Raw genomic sequence first — 23,818 nt, forward strand, 5'->3', positions numbered from 1 at the left:
AATGTTATATACTTATCAAATAATGTCATGCTTATTACAACTACAATTAAAGACTGAAGAGATGAACAGTAAATATTTATACCACTATGTAAAATGTACCTCCCTATCCCTAACCCCAGGAACAAAGAGCTCTTATTAAAACATAGAAACTCAAGTCTATCTTTCTACTCTAAAGAACATTTCTTACTAACATTTCTGGTAATGCGATAAATGCTCCAGAATAATCTTCAGTATACGCTTACAAAGATTACACTGTTTAATATCAATAACAAAACAAAACAAAGCAAAAATGTAGAGGAAAAAGAGGGGGAAGGAAAAAGAAGGTTAGAAAAAAAGAGACTTCAAAATTTCAAGCTAAAATATGTGTAAAAGACAGTGATGGGAGTATTTTTTTGAAATGATGTAAATGTTATATACTTATCAAATAATGTCATGCTTATTACAACTACAGTTAAGGACTGAAGAGATGAACAGCAAACACACCACTGAGGTCCATTTTTCTAAATATTCATACCACAATGTAATAACTACCTGGAAGATGACAATGCTACTTGGGAACAGAAATACTGTACAATTTTTGCATTGTAAGGCACTTTTACTCAGCATCATGATGAAAACATAAAAAGACAATCAAAATCTTATAAGTGTACAACTAAAAGTGATATTGCGTGGAATTTTAATTTATACATCCTTTGGTGTTCAGTCAATCACACCACAGTGAGAAAAGTAGGTAGCCAGCCACTTACCTAGCCAACCAAAAGGTAAAGTGCTATTATGGGTTGCAGAAACTCATATAAGAAAAAAGTATACAATTGTTTACATGTGAAGTTCTGAAACAGTGAGTACTTGAATTCCTCAACATGCGACATGCTTACTGACTGACCATTACTACTTCTGCACCTTCTATTTTCCCCGAAAATGTCATTACAGTAGTTGTCAAAAAAGGAAGGTGCTCTCTTGTTCCATGGGTAAGTCTTATAACACACAATGTAAAAATGATGAAGAAGGGGGTATGGTGCCGCCGGCAGGTCAATCTGTACCTGTGAGGTGAGTGCATCAGCAGCCTGATGGCAATGTCAGAATTTCAGGTACCCCAAAATTGCTGCTGTGCCTTTGGCCAGACCCCAAAAACTTGGGGCAAAGTTTACCAAGAAAGTAAACGGCCAAGGCATGGCCTCTCTAGTTCCTGATTGAACTGTTTAATGGCCATGATCCCAGAGTCTCAGAAACGAATCTCAGAACCCAAAGGCTCTTGGCAGAAATGCGTCCTGTTCCTGCAGTAGGTAACTGACGCTGGGCCACTCCAGGTGGGAATAGGTTTTGTGCCTTGGCCTGTTCCCCCTGGAGGCCTGGTTACCGCCATCCTCCAGAGGCCACCGGACAGTCAGGGTTGGGCCTGCAGTGACGAGACACATGGGGCCTCACCACACGGGGTGGAGCCAACTCTTTCTCCCTATACCAACGAGACCCTGAGTCGCCGCCTACAAAAGCCTTCTCTGGCTCCTGAGCAAGCTGATTAATAGCCATGATACCGGAGACTCAGAAATAAATCTTGAAATCCAGCGGCTTTTGGCTGAAATGCATCTGGACTGCATACAAGGTGGCCGCCGGCTCAGAGCTTATTGGACAGCCAGGTATGAGCCAGCGGTGACGGGGCAACTGCAGTCTCATGAAAAGGAGGGCAGTACCGGCTTGTCCTTCACGTCCTACCGAGGTCACGAGTTGCTCCCCACAAGCGGCTCTCTGGCATGACCATGGCTCCAGAGGCAAAAGGACTTAATCCAGAACCCGGCTACTTGCAGCAGAAAAGTAAATGGACCATGCATTAAACTACGGTGCCATGCCTCCCCAGGAGGAAAAGGGTGTTGTTCCCTTCCTCCTTTTTCCCCCCTGGCAGCAAGGTGGCCGCCGCCTCAGAGCTTGTAGGAAAGCTAGGTATGAGCCGATGATGACGGGGCAACTGCAGTCTCATGGGAAGGGAGGCGACACCAGCACGTCGTTCATGCCCTACCGAGGTCACAAGTTACCCCCCACGAGCGGCTCTCCGGCACAACCGTAACACCAGACACACAGAAACCAATCTCGTAATTACCTGGCTCTTTGCAGAAATCCAAAATCGTGGCTGCGTGACATTATATGATTCTCATAACCAGCTATAGAAAACAAAATATTTCACAATGCCTTTTCAGCAATTCTGATTGTTTGGGGGGAAATTCTAAAAAATAATGGTGCATCTTTTGTCGAAATAATGAACGTAATCAATGTAGAGAAGAGTTAAGTGGAAATCATCTGCCTCACAGGCAATCTCCGATCCTTGATATTGAGGTGCTATGGTAATATTAGGCAGACCACCAACTCAAGCTTTGGTTTTGGTTTTGCCAGGAAAGAAACACAAAAACGTACTTCAGGTGAAGTAGAAGACCACTGACTGGAAACGCCAGCGGTCAGAGATCCTTTCTGAAAAGCTGAATTCTGAGGCTTTGAGACTCAGTTCTGTTGGAGCGGTAGTGCAGCAGCACGCCCTACTGATGAGAGGGAAGGGGGACATGAAAGCCTGTTGAATTGAGAAGCCAAGCCATGAAGGGAAAAAAAAAATCACAAGTATAAAGTCCTTTTCGGTGCTGAGTTTAGCAAAAGAGGCATTGAGTGGCAATCATGTTCGGTCTATAGTCTACTTTCAGCATGCTTCTCCCATCCTGGGAGGATCCTCCTAACACCCTTTCCTTGGTGCTCCCTTCTCTATCTGAGCTGTATTTTCCCCTAGTGTGTGCGGCTGGCCTCCAAGCCATGGAGTAAACCTCCTGAAACTTATCTCAGCTATTCTTAGGTATTAGACTCCTATTTGGTCACTTTGTGTTCCCCAGATGAATGCAATCTTTCTATGTCTGTCCCTCTCTTTCTGACTCATTTCACTTAGCATGATACTTTGCATGTAGTACCAGTTGTATGTTAATTTCATGACTTCATCTTTTCTAACAACTACATCGTACTCCATTGTGTAGATGTACCAAAGTTTCTTTAACCAGTCATCTGTTCTCCGGCAATCAGGTTTTTTCCAGATTCTAGCTATTATAGACAGTGTTGCAATGACCAAACAAGTGCAGATGTCACTTCGACTATACTTTTTTGCCTCTCTGGGATATATTCCCAGGAGTGGTATTGCTGGGTCAAATGGGAGCTCAATTGAGAACAACTTTTAACAGGAACCAAATGAAAAGCTTTAGCAAGCTTCTGGGAAGAGGTTAATTTTTTTCTCTTATTGTTTATTTTTGTTTTTATTTATTTACTTTTTTAAAGCCCAGGTTGTCAAGACCAAGGAAGGGAAAAAAAGAAGGCTCTCTTCATTTCTAGCCTCCTTGACTTGAGTGTGTGAAGGAAAAAAACCCCAAGGGCATCATTTCTCCCCATGTATAGCCACGAGGCCGGCTTGCACGGCAACATGAAATTTGTCTGTGCGCTTCTTTGAGTACAAATCAGCTAAACACCCTTAGACACACTAAACGGTCAGATTTTGCTCAATCCTGAAACAGCTTACTCCACTTCAATGTCTGCTGGAATGGCTGACACTATACATAGGATTAATAGTGTTTCGATTGCTTCCCAGAAACTGCAAACTACAGCTATGTAATATCAACATGTCACACTCTGCCACCTAGTGAAAGGCTCATGAAACAAAGGAGACTTTTTAAAAAATTTTTTATTAGTGAAACACCATGAGGTACAGTTGTAGATTTACAATTTTTTGTGCTTGGGTTTCAATTATACAATGATGAAACACCCATCCCTCCACCAGTGCCCATTTTCCATCACCACGGGTTCCAGTATCCCTCCCACCACCTATCCCCCCATCCCACCCTGCCTCTGTGGCTGGGTATTCCCTTTTGTTCTCCAAAGAAGCAGGTTTCAGGCAGTTCAATGAAGGATCTAAGAGCCGGGTATAAAAAGTTACAAACCCTTTTTTGATTTTTAGAAAACAGTGGGGGAAAAAAAGAATAGTAGTTATGGATGTCTTATTCATTCCCAGTTTTCTAACTCTGTTCCATGAACCTAGTTTCCATTAAGTTGCTGCTGAGTTAGTTGCTGCTGATTGATTTCTGCTTTCCATTGGCTTTTACTCTCTTCTTCCTCATCTTCTTTATCTCTCTCATCATTGCCACTGTGATTCTTACAATAAAGCTTGCAAATCCCTCGGGACATGTTTTCAATGTGCTTAGCTTTGTTCTTGAATGACACAGTGGTCATGGTAAGTCTTGACACAGGCTCTTATTTCACATCCAATAGTAGCACTGGGCTGACTGCAAGGTGTACATTTCCCACCCCCCGGCCCCCGCTTAATCTCCTGAAGCACAGTTTTAATATCAAAATCTCCGAATTCTGCTCTTGATGTTGTTGTGAGCTGGACTGTTCCAGAAGAAAATAACATGCACTTATAATGCGCAACTGCCTTGAAGTTTTCCTCTTGCTTCTTTTTCTTTCTCCCCTACATAACAAAAATACACATTTCGGTCTGGTGTCTTTAGGGCTGCTTCTGTGTGGAGACCAATCTCTGTAAGAACTACTTTCCATTTCATCTGTTCTGTGGGAAGACATAGAGCGGCTGTCTTCCACCCGCCGTTTCCAATTGGTTTTTCGGGGCCTTCCTTTGCGACTTTCCTTTTTAGTCTTAAGTGATGAGGGCTCCAGTCCGTGTTCACTGAAGCTTTCTTCCAAATCAGCTTCAGAATTATGTGCAGTTTTCTTGTGTTTTCAACAACACACCATGTAAATTCCTTGGGAAGGTTTCTCTCAAATCTGAGCTTTATCATGCAATGCACAATGGTAAGTGGTATGTCCTGTGACAGGTTTTCACATCACAACCAGTTGTTCCTCCAGGAACTGGCACAAAGAACACATCAGCTTTGTGCCTCTGTTAATTTCCTTTTTGACATCATCAATAGAAAATCCACCAAGACTTTCGTTGTCAGAGTGTGAAGATACCAAAGCAGATGAAAAGAGCATGCACTTAGGATGTCCTGCCACCTCCTGGTTTTTCGATATTAAAAACTGTCCATTTCCTTGTCTCTATTTGACTTACAAGAGCCACATTTCTGCTGTCTTGTAGGCCCTTTTTTCTGTTCAGCTGAGCTGGACATAATTTATTTATTTATTTATTTATTTATTTATTTATGGCTTTTTCTGGCTCACACCCGGGGATGCACAGGGGTTACTCCTGGCTCTGTACTCAGGAATTACTCCTGGCCGTGCTCAGGGGAGCATATGGGATGCTGGGAATCAAACCCTGGTAGGCTGCGTGCAAGGCAAACGCCTTACCTGCTATGCTATCATTCCAGCCCCCTGGACATGATTTTTAAATTGCCTCTAGAATGCCACTTTAAGTCTCAAGAAATATAAATTGCCTTTAGAATGCCACTTTAAGTCTCAAGAAATATGCTCCCACCCCCAAGCGAGCGGTGATCGAGGCTTGGCTATCATAGCCAAGGAGGAGAGAAAGAAGTCAGTCTCCGTTCTCTGGCAGTGCATGGGAGTGGGCTTCTGTCGCTGGAGGTTGTTTCCTTTCATTTGAGGAGAGACGGACTCGCTGAGCTGAGACTGCTTGCATCTTTCACTAGAAGCATGCACAATGATCCTTTTATTTATTTTTTAACTTTGTATTTATTTATTTGGGCTGGAGCGATAGCACAACGGTAGGGCGTTTGCCTTGCACGCAGCCAACATGGCCGACCCGAGTTCGATTCCTCCGCCCCTCTCGAAGTGCCTGGCAAGCTACCGAGAGTATCTCGCCCACACGGCAGAGCCTGGCAAGCCACCTGTGATGTATTCGATATGCCAAACACAGTAACAACAAAATCTCCAATGGAGATGTTACTGGGCCCACTCGAGCAAATCGATGAACAACGGGAGGGCCTTTACTTACTTTTACTTTATTTATTTATTTATTTATTTTATTTTTATTAGTGGAAAAGTGGAGTTGGCTTCTCTTTAAAGCAAATGACATCCTCCAACTCCTACCAGACACTTGTATTCCAAGAAGAGAAGCCTATTGCCGTGATTCTAATATCAGAGTCTGATCTCTTAACGTTTATCTTGTAATGAAGACTCATCTTGAAACAATGTCTTTGACAATCATTTGACCAAGGTCTAATAGAGGCTTTTTGGATAAGACTCTAGATGATAACAGGATCCCCATGAAGAAAACAAATATCAGTATTTATCTATAAAACATAGGCATATGTTAGTCAACTTGATCGAGAAGAGCAATTCAGATGGCGGGTGATCTACAGAAAGATACTGGACCCAAAGGTTGATTAAGATTTTCCTCTAGAAATGTATGTATGTGTCCTATGAAATAAGGCAACCACAGGAAAAGGACTTATAGTTTTAATTTAACATAAATTAAAGTTGTCTTACAAGAATCCAACCCAGGTTCAATCCCTGGCACTGCACTGATCCTCTGAGCCCTGCCAGAAGTAATCCTGAAGCCCCCAGTTCCCACTAAACAAAAGAAAGCAAAATAAATATGAAATAATTCTTTTCATCTTTTGAAAAAAAAATGTGTGCCTAATTCTGTCAGGTAGAGATATTGCTATTATCATTTCTGCTTTTATTCACTATTTTTGATGTAAATATCTTTGTTTACAGGAGTGAATTGTAGCATGCATACTTTTTTAAATCAACTTTTAGGTTTTTTTGACCACACTTAAAGAGTTGCTCCCACAGTGCTTGGGGGACCATGTGGTGCTGGGAATAAAACCCTCAGTAACATAGGCCTATTTTTAGGCCTTAATTCTACCACTGAGCCATATTTCCAGCCCTTTATTAACTTTTCCCACTTTTCCATAGTAGTAAATATATATTTTGTGTCATTGTTAGTGGCTAAATAAAGCCTTGTTGTCAAATTTTAAAAAAATTTTCCTCTATATATAATTACATTAACCACAGTAGCCATCATTGTGCACACACACACTCCTCCAACAATTCCTGCATCACAGTAAAGTATCAAAAGATGACAACGTAATGGAGTTGGAGTGATAGCAGGCTTGTAGGGCTTTTGCCTTGCATGTGGCCAACCCGGGTTAATTCCCAGCATCCTACATGGTCCCCTGAGCACCACCAGGACTATTTCCTGAGTGCAGAGCCAGAAGTAACCCCTGAGAATCGCCGGGTGTGACCCCAAAAAGCAAAAACAACAACAATAACAACAACAACAAAGATGATTAAGTAAGACAAAAGCAATGGTTATTTTATACTGTACATGTTTTGACAAAAAGAAAAATGTTAAACACCCATGTTATCTCATAACACCAATTGAAATTTATTCATATTTTAAAAATATTTTTTATTGAGTTGCCATTATTTACAAAGTTAATCTTGGTAGCTTTTCAGGCATACATTTTCCCACACCAGTCCCATCACCAAGGGGAACTTCCCTCACCAGTATCCCCAATTCCCCTCCCACTCATTTGCACCAGGCCTCCTTAATTGTAGTTTATATCTTATACTTCCACTGTTGTTGGTTCTGTGATCCAGATGTGTAACTGTACCAATATCTACATCATCACTGTGTCCAAGGCTCCTGCACCTACCGTCCACCACATCTTACTTCCAAAACTAAGTCTCTCTCCTCCACTATCCTACTCAATTCTATAGTCTAGGGAGGGGGTACAGGATGTCCTAAGCATCCCCTCTTCATACCTTGCATTCCCTTCCCTATTTATCTACCACAGGTACATAAGATCATCCAGTATTTGTCTTTCTTCTTTTCTCTTGCTTCGTTAAAGATGATATAATCCAGTTCCACTCAAGTTGCAGCAAATTGTATGAGTTCAACCTACGTGTATTTCTAATCTATGGCTGAAAGGATGGAAAAAAGATAAAAAGAATAATTGTGAAGTATCTAGAAAAGCAGAAAAAAAAGTGGTTGAAATAAATAAAATGAAGAGTATGAAATTGGAACATAGTTTGTATGCAACCCTATCCTACACAGTATTGAAAGTCACAGTTTCTAAAATAAAATTTAAAAATGAATGAAGAACTGAAGTCAATGTATTGGAAATTTGGAGAATTTTTTTTGAATACCGTCTTGCTTCCACAGTCAGTTCAAATAATCCTAATTTCTGAGACTTGAAACTCAGCCAGTAATTGTGATCTTCAGTCTGAGGACAACCGTCCTTTTACAATTCCTCTCACAAAGAATGCTCTCAGCGCCTTCTTAATATCTTGATTTCTCAAGCTGTAGATGAAGGGGTTCAGCATAGGTGCAACCACCGCATACATCACTGAAGCTGTTGGACTTCCCTGTGAGCTGTGGGGGGCAGCGGAGTTCAGGTAAATCCCAAAGATTGTGCAATAAAATAAGAAAACCACAGAGAGGTGAGATGCACAAGTAGAAAAGGCTTTGAACTTGCCCTCAGCTGAGGAGATTCTACATATAGAAGAAACAATCCTACAATAAGAGTAAAGGATCCCAGCAAAAGAACCACAACCCAGAAGCACCGCTGCAAAGTAAATCACCACGTTGTTGACGAAGGTGTCAGAGCAGGCAATTTCGACCATCTGTTTGAGTTCACAGAAAAAGTGGGGGATTTCCAAGTCAGGGCAAAAGGACAATTGCAACAAAAGTAAGCTGTGCAACAAAGCATGCAGGGGGCTTGTGAACCAGAATACCAACACCACCCGAGCACAGAGCCAGGGGTTCATAATGACGGTATAGTGGAGGGGATGGCAGATGGCCACGAAACGGTCATAGGCCATCACTGTCAAAAGTAAGATGTCCATTACTGAGAAGTGTATGACAAAATACATCTGGGCAATGCAGCCTGCGTAGGTGATGGCTTTGGTCTGCGTCTGGATGTTCACCAGCAGCTTGGGGATCGTGGTAGTGGTGAAACAGATGTCGACCAAGGACAAGTTGGAGAGGAAAAAGTACATGGGGGTGTGGAGGTGGGGGTCTGCGAGGATAATCACAATGATAAGTAGGTTCCCCAACACAGCGACCATGTACATGGAGAGAAAAATCACAAATAGGAGAGTCTGTAGTGTGGGTTCTTCTGAAAAACCATGAAGGAGAAATTCGGAAATGGATGAATCATTTCCTGGCTTCATTTCGTGGAAGTGACTTTAGGAAAGAAGAAAATAAAACTACTATTTTATATTAAGTTTTATTTTTATTTTACTATTTGCTTTTTTGGTCGCAACGTTGATCCACAGGGTTTACCCCTGGCTCTGCACTAAGGAATCACTACTGGCAGTGCTATGGGGACTATTTGGATGCTGGGAATTGAACCCGGGTCGGCCATGTGCAAGGCAAATGGCCTAAACATTGTGCTATTGCTCCAGTCCAAAGTTTTATTAAACACATTAAAATATTTATTCATTACTGGGAGTGTCTGGCCCTTAGCTCAAGGTACACAGGAGTTATTTTTACTCCTGACTGTGCTCAGGATTGACTACTGAGGGTGCTCAGGAAACAATATATGGTGTTCTGAGTTCAAGTCAGTATCCAGCTGAAGTGGCTGCATGCAAGGCACGTGCTTTCCTTTCTATACACTCTCTTTAGGACTGGAAAGGTGCACCTCAAGGTAAGACCCAAGCATCCTCAATATATAAATGCATATTTTGCATATATGGTATCATCAAAGATGAGGCAATCTATTTCCTCTTTTTTCATGTATCATCATTTTGTTGTTACTCTTGGAGTTTGGGATTTCATCTCTTTTTTGTTAGTAATTCCAGTGGGCACACTCTCATCCTGGTTTGGGACTTATTTCAAAATTCAACATCCACCCCAGATCATGTTCTGTTAATCTTGCATAACACAAGTTGAGTATTCTGTCTTTTTTTTCTTGCTTTTTTGGGTCACACCCAGTGATGCATAGGGGTTATTTCTGGGTCATGTACTCAGAAATTACTCCTGCAGGTGCTCAGGGGACCATATGGGATGCTGGTTATAAGATTTCCTTATATGGTCGGCCTCGCACGAAGCAAATGCCCTACCCTCTGTGCTATCACTCCAGTCCCGGATTCTGTCTTTTCTATACTGAGTAATCTTCTTTATGTGATGATGTCTGAGGCATTACATCACACAGTTACTTCAACTGTTCTGCATTTGCTATTATAACACATGACTTAAGATGCAAGTTTCTTTGCTCACTTTTTAATGTTTTATCATTTATATTGTCAGTATATATGCACATCTAGAGAACCACATTCAGGGACATGAAAAGAAAAAAATGCTACTGAATATAATGAAAAAAGGACGAAATGGCTAGTTTCATAAGCAACTGCCATAAGAAAAATTAAATGGCAAATCAACACCCACACAATGACATACAGAACAAAGAGAAATAGCTTATAGGCAACCATGAGGACTAATAAACCAATTGTCAAGGATCTTGATTACAAAAATTATATGGGCCCAGGAAACAGTTCAATGTTTCATATGCAGGAAGCTTGTATTCAATCCCCTGCACTGCTTGGTGCCTCAGTTACTGTCAGGAGTGACCCCCAAGCACCCCGCTTAAAGTACCTCCTGAGAATCACCACATGTGACCCCAAAACACACACACACATGCATAACACTGATAGTACCTTTTGTTCCATTTGGGAGATTCTTTGCTATACTGGAATTTTACTATATAAAAACATTTTCAATTTTCTGGAAAGCATTTGTGTTGTAAATAAAATCTGATAATAAAGCTACATATCTGAGAAAATATGACATTGGTCTACTCCCTCAGACATCATACAAAGAGTTGGGAATAAGATATAGGTGTAAGTGATAGTAAAGCAGGTATGACACTTGCCTTGCATAAGGAAAGTCCAGGTTTGATTCTGGCATCTTCTATGCCGCCCGAGCACTGCCAGGAAAAACTCTTGAGTGCAGAGCCAGAAATAATCCCTGAGCATCTCTGAGTGTGGCCCCAAAACAAGCAAAAAATAGATTTCTGTTTAATAGAAATAATTCTAAATAATTCTAAATATTCTAAACTCATAACAACATTCAAAATCCTGTAAATTAAATAAAGCAATGAAGTCTTAAGTAAGGTAACTGATATATTTAAATAAAGTATTTAAAATATTAAAGAAAACTGAGGGCTGGAGCGATAGCACAGGGGTAGGGTATTTGCTTTGCACGCGGCCGACCCAAGTTCCATTCCTCCGCCCCTCTCAGAGAGCCTGGCAAGCTAATGAGAATATCTGGCCTGCACAGCAAAACCCTGTAACCTCCCCATGATGTATTCAATATGCCAAAAACAGTAATAAGTCTCACAATTTGTTGTCAAACATTACTGGTGCCCGCTTGAACAAATCAATGAACAACTGGAAGACAGTGTTACAGTGCTACAGAATAAACTGGGGGTGGTGGAGCTATATTATAGCAAGTAGAGTAGGGCACGTGCCTTGAATATGGTTAAGCGAGTTTCAACCTCTGGCACCCCATCTGGACCCACCCCCAAGGAAGAATCATCTCTGAATGCAAAGTCAGGAGTAACCCCTGAGCACAGCTGGGTCTGGCCACCCTCCAAAAATTATAGTAAAAATGTTGAGAAGTCAATTGAAGAACCGTGGTCAGTAGGAAACTTTTGAAATTATAATCTAGAAAAATGGGTGAATGATTAAAAAATATTCTACCATATTAAGCTGAGCTGCAGCGATAGCACAGTGGGTAGGGCGTTTGCCTTGCACACGGCCGACCTGGCCAACCTGAGTTCGATTCCTCCGATTCTCTCAGAGAGCCTGGCAGCTACCGAGAATATCTTGCCCACGAGGTAAAACTTGGCAAGCTCCCCATGATGTATTCAATATGCCAAACACAGTAACAAGTCTCACAATGTTACTGGGCCCGCTCGAGCAAATTGATGAACAATGGGAGGATAGTGCTACAGTGCAGTGCTACCATAATAAGCTATTTGTTGTATAAAATATAATCAGTAAGCAACAGTTCCATAGAGTGAGCAGACACTTGAAATTTTCCTGACCTGCTGGTTTCCAGAACAAAATGGATCACACACATTAGTCTGGCAGTCACTCTAAAGAACCCTCAATCCCAAGAGCCCAGAACCCTCGGTTAAGTAGATACTCTATAATTTTGCTGACAGAAAAGCGGTGTTGGAGGACGGAGCAATAGTATAGCGGGTAGGTTTTTTGCCTTGCACCAGGCTGACCAGGGTTCAATCCCCGGCATCCCACAGAGTTCCCTGAGCACAACCAGGAGTGATTGTGATTCCTGAGTGCTGAGCAGGAGTAAACCCTGAGCATTGCTGGATGTGACCCAAAAAGAAAAGAAAAAAAGCAGTATTTAACATTTGAAAAGCAGTATGAAGAGAACCACAAACACTAAACATAGGGATTTCCTTTCAGATTGGGTCATTAGTCTAGGACCACTGACATTCAGGGCCAGGGCTCTCCTCCCTCCTCCTTCTCTCTCTCTCTCTCTCTCTCTCTCTCTCTCCTCACTCCCTTTCTCTCTCTCATCCCTTAACACCTACTATGCCATCAAGAAACGGATCTGAACATTGTTCTTATCCATGGTGGGTAGAATCACCACCATCACCCCTACTTAGAAGCAGAATTTGAACTTGCCAATTGCAGCACCTGTTTGCCTCTCTCTGAGAGATGGCTAGCCATTCCAAGGTCAAGAATATGAAACATCATCTAAATGTGAACCCTGCATATAATCTGAAATATTACGAAGCCCCTGGCAGCCATACTTTCACTCATTCATCCAGCAAGCAGCACAGCAATCTCTTGCCTCTGACTAAGGTGGATTGGCACTTGGGGACCCACAGACAAATAAAGTTCTTGGTATCTTTTCTCTTTGACTCTAGTCAAGGTAAACTTGGGTGATGAACTCACTTGGATGGGAAATCAGAGAGGGGAGGCTCCAAGTGGAAGTGTGAATTCCTCATTGAATTATTGATGTTGAAGGCAGAATTGCCATTTACAGATAGAAGATAGAGGAAGGAAAGAAAGAGATAGAGGGAGGGAGGGAAAGAAGGAAAGGAAGGAAGGAAGGAAGGAAGGAAGGAAGGAAGGAAGGAAGGAAGGAAAGGAAGGAGGGAGGAAGGCAGACAGGCAGTCAGGCAGTCAGGCAGGCAGGCAGGCAGGCAGGCGGCAGGCAGACAAACTTCTGTCTCTTCACCAGGTCTAGGCATGCAAATAAAGAAGTAAAAAAAAATCAAGAAAAATCCCCCTCAGCCAGTTCTCCGGACCCAGAACCAGATGACCTAGTTACAGCTCCTCTTCCAGTTCATTAGGCACTTTTACCTCTTGCTCTGGGTCTCTAAGCACAGGATTCCCTGTGGAAAACTGCTGTAGATTGGAAAGAAATTTTTTCTAATGATTCTCTTTTCCCAAGGTATTAGGATGCAAGTAAATGCAGTGCTTTGTTTTGTTTTATTTTTTTTAACTTATTTTCATCTACTTCCTCTCTTCCACTTCTCAATCAACTCTGACCAATTTCCAGCCAATTAAAAGTTTTCTTTACCTGTTTTCAGCATGCAGCCCTTATCTAGTATGCAGCTCTTATATAGAGAGATCATTTCAAACTATCTATGTCAGGATGGTTCCTTCTCTATTCTAACTGCCTTCTCCCTCAGCATTTGAGGCAGGCTTCCAACTATGGACCAATCCTCCTGGTCCTTGTTTCTACTGTCATTAGGTATTGATCTCATATTATACTTTTTATATCCCACAAAGGATTCCAATCATTCTATGTCTATCTTCTCTTCTTCTGACTCATTTCACACAGCACTATATTCTCCATGTCCATCCATTTATAAGCAAATTTCATAACTTCATTTTTCTTAACAGCTACATAGTATTCCATTGTATACATGTACCATATTTTCTTTTTTTCTTTTTTGTTTTGCTTTTTGGGTCAAACCCAGCGATGCTCAGGGGATACTCCTGGTTCTGCATTCAGGAATTACTCCCGGCGGTGCTGGGGAGAGCATATGGGATGCCGGGGATGGAACAGCCACATGGGTCAGCCACATGCAAGGCAAATGTCCTATCCACTATACTATCGTGCAGGCCCCTACCATAGTTTCTTTAACCAGTCATATGACTGAAACTCTGCCAAGATCATCTTTGTAATTCTGCATCTCACAGTGATTAAATTTTAAAAAAGTTTTCTCACCTCTATGAATTGTCTACATTATCTGATCTGAATTAGGCTCTTGTTACTTCAAAGTTGGGCTTCAGTATGGACACCCACTTCAATCATGGGAGAAATGTTTTGTTTGGAAACAACAACAAGTAGTATTCAGGAATGACTCCTAGCTCTGTGCTCAGAAACACATTTGGTGGGAGTCGGGGGACCATATGTGGTGCTGGGGATCAAACTCAGATGAAGCACATGCAAATCAAGTGCCCTTCCCACTGTACTATGCGTCAGCACTAGGATATTGATATCATGCTCCTCCTGAAGTGTGGGTGGGGACGGAGTGATAATACAGCAGGTAGGTCACTTACCTTGCATGCCTCTAACCTAGATTTGATTGTCAACCCACATATGGCCCCCCCATTCCTGCCAGCAGTGATTCCTGAGCACAGAGCTAGGAGTCAGCCCTAGTACCTCAGGTGTGGTGAAAAGATATAAATCAATAAAAAAAAGAAATGTGGAGAACCAATATCCTTTGATAGTGAACCATGACTTTATGATTTTTTAAAACTACTAGAAATGGAACATTTTATGGTAAATTAAATATTGCATATAAAATATTATGATTTCATAAATATCTGTTTGTTTCTTGAAGTATAACCTTTATTTTATCCTTATTAGATTTGCCTGGTATCAATTTTATAAATGTTCACAGCAAATGACTCTAACTTTATTATCTTGCACACACTGGGCTTCAAAGTGTATGTTTTAATATTCGCTCGAATTAAATCCCAAGTAGCATGAGCCATAGTAAGGCACTTGCCTTGCATGCAGCTGGCCTAGGTTCTATATCTGGTACTCCATATTGTCCCCCAAGCTCACCGGGAGTGATCCCTGAGTACAGAACCAGAAATAAGTCCTGAACCCTGCTGGGTGTGTTCTCCTCCACCCCCCCCAAAAAAAGGATCAAATTAAATATCAAGGATGACTCTGTAGGTTTGTCAAGGTGACTCAAGTTCTCAAACTCTGAATTAGTGGCATTAGAATGAATATTTTCTTAAAAACAGTTGGCCGTGTCTCATGAGGTGCTGCTATACATCTACACTAAACAGGCTGGTGCCTCTAACAATTTTTTTCTTGCCCAACATATGAGAGAAACACCTTTCCAATGTCCATGTCAAAACCCTTCTATAAATGAAACTCACATCACAAATGTAAAACTTGACTCAGTCATTCATGAAAGATCAGAGAATTTACATTTCTAACAAGTCCTGTATGATGTTGGTTTTAGGATTATGAGGAGGTGCTTGAAGTAGAAGCTGTTGGGTCCTAGAGCCATGGGGTGGTCAAAGAATTTATCAGGAATGAAGAGCTATAGTCAGAGCAAAGACAGTTTACTGAAAAGAAGTACACCGGTCAGACTGACACACTGACACAGCGGAGGTCTCCAGAAAGTGAGAGAGAGTGAGAGAGAATGCACATAGGTAAGGAGCTTATCTTGCACATGTTAAACCTTGGTCCCATACGGTCCCTCAAGCACTGCCAGGAGTAATTCCGAATGTGGAACCAAGGCTAACCCTTAAACATCACCATGTGTGTCCCCAGCGCCTCCCAAAAAAAGATGAGAAATACATATAAAAAACTGAATAAACTATGAAATGTTTTAAGCCAATCATATAGAAGTAATACAATGTACAGAGAATAATTTCACCTATCCCAAGGAAGGAATATTGTGGCCATTTTTAGGAATTTGGGTAGCAAAGAGTGTGTCTTGCTGGACCAAATTGGTAAGTTAGGGATGCCTAGGCCAGTTCAAGGAGCTGTGGGAGAAAGAATGGAACATCACTGAGGTTTCTAGAGCCTCCTGGGAGAACCTGACTATCTTAGCAAAAAGGGTCTTAGCCTCTCGGGCCTTCAATAGGGGTACTTAAGCTGGGCATCATTTAGGGGTCTATTGGAAGTCCACTATCATAGATGCTGCTAGTGTTGGTTTGTGTGTATAACAAAGCTGTGATCTTATCTAGGTTCAGGATACCATTTTTTTGGTCTTCCCCTCCAAATTGCACCCCTGCAGGTACTTTGGTGAGGGAAATTATGTACACAATCATTTTAGGGGCTGTGATTGATTTTATGGTTTCCTTTTATATGAATTAACAGATAATAATATACATAGTCTGAGACTGTCTTTATATTAACTGAATTACGGTCTCCAAACTGTGTCTTAGTGTGACCTCTCTATGCTGATGAAAACACTACTTGAGAGAAAATAATGTAGGTCAAAGGTTTCACATCAGTTGACTCGAGATAAGAAGATTGTGGAGAGAAGCAGCAGGAGATTCTGGGGGAGATATCTGCAGGGCTGGGTTCTTCCATCTTATTTATTTATTTATTTATTTATTTATTTATTTTTCGTGATTGGGAGCAGAGGGAAATGTTGATTTTTTTTCTCCTGGCGGTGCTCGGGGGACCATATGTGATACTGGGGGTAGAACCCAGGTCAGTCGTGTGCAAGGTAAATGCCCTACCTGCTTTCCTATCGCTCCGGCCCCTGGTCCTTCCTGGGTGCTTCCAACTTAAGGAGATAAGCTGCCACCCTTTCCTTCTGCATGCATTTCAGGTCATGGTGCAGCTCACTTTATTATATTGTACTCCTTCTATTACAGTCCCTGCATGTGCTCATGCACTTAATTTCACACTCTTAGTGGAGATTTATATATCATGGTCACAATACTAATAGGGGGTTTGCTCTGGCATTCTTGGCAATCTCTAGAGATTTCACTTCCTGGCTATGATCCTCACCCATCTTTTTATTTATATTTTTTCGGTTTTGGGGTCATACCCAGCAATGCTCAGGGGTTACTGAAGGCTCTGCACTCAGAAAACATTCATGGCAGTGCTTGGAAGACCAGATGGGGTGCTGAAAATTGAACATGTGTCAGCCTCATGGCAGGCCAAGTGCCCTAACCACTGAATGACTGTTCCAGTTGCTCAACTACTCATCTCAAAGTGAATACTGATCATGTTACTTCTATTTTCCTTAGACGTCAAATCCACAACAGGAAACTAGAAAACCATTTCCAAACTTCAGAATTTATTTGTCTTATATTCTCACGAAAGCCAGAGTTGCAGCCTCTCCTATTTGTGTTTTTCCTCTCCATGTACTTGCTCATCATCCTCAGGAACCTGCTCATCATCCTGGCCGTCTTTCTCTGACCCCCACCTCCACACACCCATGTACTTCTTCTTCTCCAATCTGTCCTTTGTAGATATTGGTTTTACTTCTACCACTGTTCCAAAGATGCTGGTGAACATTCTAAATGCAGAGTAGACTTATAACCTATGATGACTGCATCACACAGATGTATTTTTCCTTACTCTTTGGAGAGTTGGACATCTTTCTCCTGATGGTGATGGCCTATGACTGCTTCATGGCCATCTGCCACCCTCTGCACTACACGGTCATCATGAATTCACAGCTCTGTGACTGCTGGTTCTGGGTTCCTGGACCCTGAGTATCCTTCATTCCTTACTGGAAAGCTTAATGGTGTATCAGCTTTCCTTCTGTATAGATGTGACGACCCCCCATTTTTTTTGTTAACATTGGGGTGTATCTGAGCTCTGCTGCCACCCACAGCGCAAGTCAACTTCAACAGCCTCCATGATGTGCACAGTGGTCACTCCCTTCATCTACAGTCTAAGGAACAAAGACACCACGATGACTTTGAAAACATTCTTTGTGAAGGACATGCAAAAATGACAATGGTCTCAAGCATGAGGAAGGGGCTCTGAATGGTGAACTAAAAGCTTCGGAGTCAGACATTGTGGTTACTTCATTAAACTATGGGAATATTTCTCATTCCTTGCATTTAACCTTAAATGTCCATTTCTTTGACCTCAGCTTTGTTATTTAATTTATATAACACCACCGTAAGCATTCTATCCTCATTACTGTACAATTTTCCTTTTCTCGTTTCCCTACTTTATTTTGTTGTTGTTGCTTTTTGGGTCACACCTGATGATGCACAGGGGTTACTCCTGGCTCATGCACTCAGGAATTACCCCTGGCAGTGCTCGGGGGACCACATGGGATGCTGGGAATCGAACCCAGGTTGGCCTCATGCAAGGCAAATGCCCTCCCCACTGTGCTATCGCCCTGGCCTCACCCTACTTTATTTTCAACTACAGCATTGTAGAACTGTCCTCCCATTGTTAATCAGTTTGCTCGAGCAGGCCCAGTAACGTCTCCATTGTGAGACTTGTTGTTACTGTGTTTGGCATATTGAATACGTCACGGGGAGCTTGCTAGGCTTTGCTGTGTAGGCAAGATACTCTCAGTAGCTTTCTGGGTTCTCTGAGAGGGGCAGAGGAATTGAACCCGGCTCAGCCAGGCCGGCTTCTTGCAAGGTAAATGCCCTACAGCTGTGCTATCGCTCCAGCCCTTCAACTACAGATCAAAACTATTTGTATGTTCCTCATATCCTACATAAACAACATCGGTTATTGAAGACAATTTACTCAAATGACATTTTTTATTAAAAATTATATATTTTTAAGTGGACTGGAGTGATAGCACAGCAGGTAGTGTGTTTGCCTTGCATACAGTCTACCCAGGTTAGATTCCTCTGCCGCCTCGGAGAGCCCAGCAAGCTACCAAGAGTATCCCACCCGCATGGCAGAGCCTGGCAAGCTAACCATGATGTATTCAATATGCCAAAAAGAGTAACAAGTCTCACAATTTGTTATGAGGCATTACTGGTGCCCACTCGAGCAAATTAATGAACGGGAGAACAGTGTTACAGTGCTACGGTATAGTTTTAAGTAAAAGAAGGTCCATTTCTCCAATGGGAAAAGTTGTATGGTTAAATTTACATTATTTTATTTAATTTTTGGTTTTTGGCCACACATGATGGTGCTCAGAGCTTGCTCTCTGCTCTGTGCTCAGGTATCACTCTTAGTGGTACTGGGATACTGTTATTTGATGCGAGGGATTTAAATTGGGATCAGCATCATGCAAGGCAGGTCCTGTATATCTCCAGCCCCTGTCACATATTCTTGACCCGTTCACTAGTTGATGAACACTGGTGGTTTACCCTCTTGCTTACTATAAATAAACAGCAATAAACGTGGCTTATGTAAATAGAGTTGAATTTTTGTTTCTATAGTTTTGTGTAAAGCTTCTGCAAGTGGGACCAGCACATGACTTGAAATTTTACTAATGAAATTTTGGAAGTGTCACCAAAGCAGTGTTCAGAGCAATGGTTCCTCCCTGTAATTATCATCCAACCAAGCCAGAGGTTCACTGCATGATCTGGAGGATGTGCTTTTGGACCTTAATGCCAAGGATCACCCTGTCAACTGGGCAAGGATCACCCTGTCACTTGAGCGTTGCTCAGAGCTTCCAAACCTATACTAATCAGTGCTCAGGGGACCACCTGATGCCAACAGTGATTGGCCATATGAAAGCCATGCACCTTGACCCCTGTATCATCTGTTCAACTCCACTTCAAACCTGTTTTACAGAAACTAACTTTAGCAGTGTTATGGGGGTTTGGGGTGGGGGAAGATCACTCCCAATCATACTCAGTTGTATTCAAGTTGTATCCAAAGGGGCTCAAAAGGGCACCTAATGCCGGGATTCATACTCAGTGCCTTGTACATATTAGGCATTTACTTTGCAACTTGGGTCGCTGATTCTACTTATGATTCTAGTTATGAGGAATTTCCATACTGTTTTCTGCAAGGCAGGTACTAGTTTACATTCCTATCCACAGTGTCTGATGGCTTCCTTCTCTCCACATATCTGTGACACTTATTATTTCTTGTCTTTTGGCTAATAAGGTAAAGGTAAAGGTCCTCCTGTTGTTCATCGTTGCTCGAGCGGGCCCAGTAACATCTCCATTGGAGACTTTGTTGTTACTGTGTTTGGCATATCGGATACATCACGGGTAGCTTTCTAGACTCTGCTGTGCGGGGGCGAGATACTCTCAGTAGCTTGCAGGGCTCTCCGAGAGGGGCGGAGGAATCGAACTTGGGTCGGCCATGTTGGCTGCGTGCAAGGCAAACGTCCTACCACTATGCTATCGCTTTTGGCTAATAGTCATACAAAAAATGTGGTGGTCTATTTCACTGTTGTTTTTATTTACATTTCACTAGTATCTTGTATCTTGTTTGGAAACATATCTATTTCATGGCTTTGTTACCATTTTACTATGTGGGGGTTGTTGCTTCTACAATTAGTTATTTGTTTTACATAGTTGGTCTTTCAATATTTCATCCAGGGCTGATTTTATTGTGAAAATGATATCAGTTATTGTCTGAGAATGTTTTTATCTTCCCTCCTGTCTTAATCGAACTTTTAATGGTTGAAGGTTTTTTCAGTGAGTGGTTTAAATATGTCATTCCACTCTTTTCATTCCTATACCATCTCTTATAAAATATCTGTTGTGACTCTTTTTTTTGGTAGTCTTACTTATTTTTTATAACTTCTCTTGTTATTTGACTCTAATTTAAAAACAGATTAATATAAAGAATAATATATGTATGGTTTTTAAGGTATTTTATTCGTTAAGGTTTTATATCTAAATCTTTAATTGATTTTGAATTAGCTTTTGTGTATGAATTACTGACATCTTTTTATCTGGCTGACTGTCCATGTTTTCAACACCATTTGTTTATTTACTTATTTTGGCCCACACCTGGTGATTCTCAGGGACCACTCCTAGGTCAGTGCTTAGGAGTTGCTCCCAGAAATCTTTGAAGAACCAGGTAATAGGGGTAGCCCTAAGGCAAAGCACATGGTCCAGTCCTTTGTGCCATCTTCTTAACTCAAACACTAGTTTTGAGTGAAAGGGAGCCAGAGCTTAGGATTCTCTTTTTACTGGGATCAAGGTACTGTACATTCATCCTTTATTTGTCCAATTAAAATATAAGGGCAAAAATGTAAAACATAGGCAGAGAGAGCAAAAAAAGAAGAGGAAAAAACACCGTAAGTGGACTGTAGATAGATAGTGCAGGGTCAAGATGCTTGCCTTGCACAAAGTTGACCCCAGTTCAATCCCTAAAATAGCATAGGGTTCCCTGAGCACTTCCAGGAGTAAGCATAGAGTAAATATTTAGCCTTGAGCACTTCCAAGTGTGGCCCAACATTACCCCACTTTTAAATTAAAAAGCACAAGTTGTACACAATGGATTATGAAATGATTGGAGATTTGTAAAGAAAGAGACTAGAAGCATGCACGATGATCCTTTTAGACAAGTGGAGTTGGCTTTTCTTGAAAGCGAATGACATCTTTCAACTCACAACAGATGCTTGAATTCCAAGAAGAGAAGCCAATTGCCATGATTCTAAGATCAAAGTCTGATTTATTCAAGTTTGCCTTGTAATGAAGACTCATCTTAAAGCAGTGTCTTTGACAATCGTTTGACCAAGAGGCTTTGACCAATAGAGGCTTTGTGGATAAGAATCTAGATGACAACAGGATCGCCACAAGAAAACAAAAGCACAGCGGGTAGGGCGTTCGCCTTACACGCGGCCAACATGGCCCACCCGAGTTCAATTCCTCCGCCCCTCTCTGAGAGCCCGGCAAGCTACCGAGAGTATTCGATATGCCAGACACAGTAACAACAAAGTCTCCAATGGAGACGTTACTGGGCCCGCTCGAGCAAATCGACGATCAACGGGAGGGCCTTTATCTATAAAACATATGTATGCTATAGTCAACATGATGAAGAAGAGCAGTTCAGATGGTGGGTGATCTACAGAAAGATGCTGGGCCAAAGGTTGATTAAGATTTTCCTCTATAAATGTGTGTATGTGTCCTATCAAATAAGGCAACCACAGGAAAAAGACTTAGAGTTTTTAATTTAATATAGTTTTAAAATTAAACTTGTCTTTTTTTCTTTTTTTTACTTTTGGGTCACATCCAGCGATGCACGGGGGTTACTCCTGACTCTGCACTCAGAAATTACTCCTGGAGGTGCTCGGGGGACCATATGGGATGCTGGGATTCGGACCTGAATCAGCTGCGTGCTAGGCAAATGCTCTACCTGCTGTGCACTCAATCCCCAGTCAAATTTGTCTTAGAAGAAGCCAATCTGGGTTCAATCCCTGGCACTGCTCATGATCCTCTAAGCCCTGCCAGAAGTAATCCCCAAGCACATCTGAATGTGCCCCCACCTCGCACAAAACAAAAGAAAGCAAAACAAATATAATTAACAAAAAAAATAATAACTTGTTTCCTCTTATGAAAAAAAAATGGTGTGCCTAGATCTGTCAGGTAGAGATGTTGCTATTATAATTTTTGCTTTTATTCAATATTTTTTGATGCAAATACCTTTGTTTACAGACGAGGATTGTATTATGGATACTTTTTTTAAAAATCAACTTTTAATTATTTTGTCCACACTTAGGAGTTGCTCCCATAGTGTTTGGGGGACCATATGGTGCTGGGAATAGAACCTTCAGTAACATCGGTAAAGGCAGATATTCTACCACTGAGCCATATTTTCAACCCTTTATTAACTTTTCCCACTTCCCCATAGCAGTAAATATATATCTCGTGTCATTGTTAGTGACCAAATAAAGTCTTGTTGTTAAATTAAAAAAAAAGATTTTCCTCTCTATACAATTACATTAACCACAGTAGCCATCATTGTGCACACACACACTCCTCCAACAATTCCTGCATCATGGTGAAACATCAAAAGGTGACTAAGTAAAACAAAAGAAATGGTTATTTTATACTATACATGTTTTGACAAAAAAAAATCTTAAAAACATGTGTTATCTCATCACACCGACAGGAATTTATTCGTATTTTAAATTTTTTTATTGAGGTACCTTGATTTACAAAGTTATTCATAGTACCTTTTCAGACATACAATTTCCAATACCAACCGAATCACCAGGGACAACTTCCTTCCACCAGTTTCCCCAATTCCCCTTCCACCCATCCCCACCAGGCTTCCTTCACAGGCACATTTTTAAATTTAATTGCAGTTTCTATCATTATTTTATTTTTTTTTTAGTTTCTATCTTATGCTTTCACTGTTGTTGGTTCTGTGATTCAGCTGTGTACCTATACCATATCTACATCATCAATGTGTCCAAGGCCCCTACACAGTCCATCTGACTCATTTTTCTTCTTACTTCCAGCCCTTAGTTTCTCTCCTTCACTATCCTTTTCAGTTCTATAGTCCAGGGACAGGATACAGGATATTCTAAGCATCCCCAACATCCCCCCTTCAATACCTTGCATTCTCTTCCCTGTTTATCTGACACAGATAAGTGAGATCATCAGTATTTGTCTTTCTTCTTCTCTCTTACTTTGTTAAGTATGATATACTCTGGTTCCACCCAAGTTGCAGCAAATCATATGGTTTCATCCTACCTGTATTTCTAATCTATGGCTAAAAGGAGAGAAAAAAGATAAAAAGAACAATTGTAAAGAATCCGAAAGGCAGAAATCTGAAAAATAAAAGTGGTTGATATAAATAAAATGGAGAGTGCGAAATTGGAACATAGTTTGCATGAAGCCCTATCCTGCACAGTATTATAAATCATGGATTCTAAAATAAAATTTAAAAAATTAATGGAGAATTGAAGTCAATTTATTGGAAATTTGGAGAAATTTTTTTAAATGCCATCTTCCTTCCACAGTCAATTCATATAATCCTAATTTCTGAAGCTTGAAATTCAGCCAGTAAAGGTGATCT

The 23,818-nt window shown here is 41.3% G+C and overlaps 1 protein-coding gene and 2 pseudogenes across 1 annotated transcript; 1 reads left to right on the plus strand and 2 right to left on the minus strand.

Moving 5' to 3' along the window:
• Positions 1-4,047: 4,047 nt before the first annotated feature.
• On the minus strand, positions 4,048-5,132 carry LOC130022441 (PHD finger protein 6-like; annotated as a pseudogene).
• A 3,016-nt stretch (positions 5,133-8,148) lies between these two features.
• Positions 8,149-9,102, minus strand: LOC130021975 (olfactory receptor-like protein OLF4). The gene has a single exon (XM_056112707.1). It carries the CDS (start codon positions 9,100-9,102, stop codon positions 8,149-8,151), a length of 954 nt encoding a protein of 317 aa, XP_055968682.1.
• A 414-nt stretch (positions 9,103-9,516) lies between these two features.
• LOC130021976 (olfactory receptor 7A17-like) lies at positions 9,517-17,702 on the plus strand (annotated as a pseudogene).
• The last annotated feature ends 6,116 nt before the right edge of the window (positions 17,703-23,818 follow it).

The sequence above is a fragment of the Sorex fumeus genome, unplaced genomic scaffold (assembly GCF_029834395.1).
Source record: "Sorex fumeus unplaced genomic scaffold, SorFum_2.1 ptg000019l, whole genome shotgun sequence".
Lineage (NCBI taxonomy): Eukaryota > Metazoa > Chordata > Mammalia > Eulipotyphla > Soricidae > Sorex > Sorex fumeus.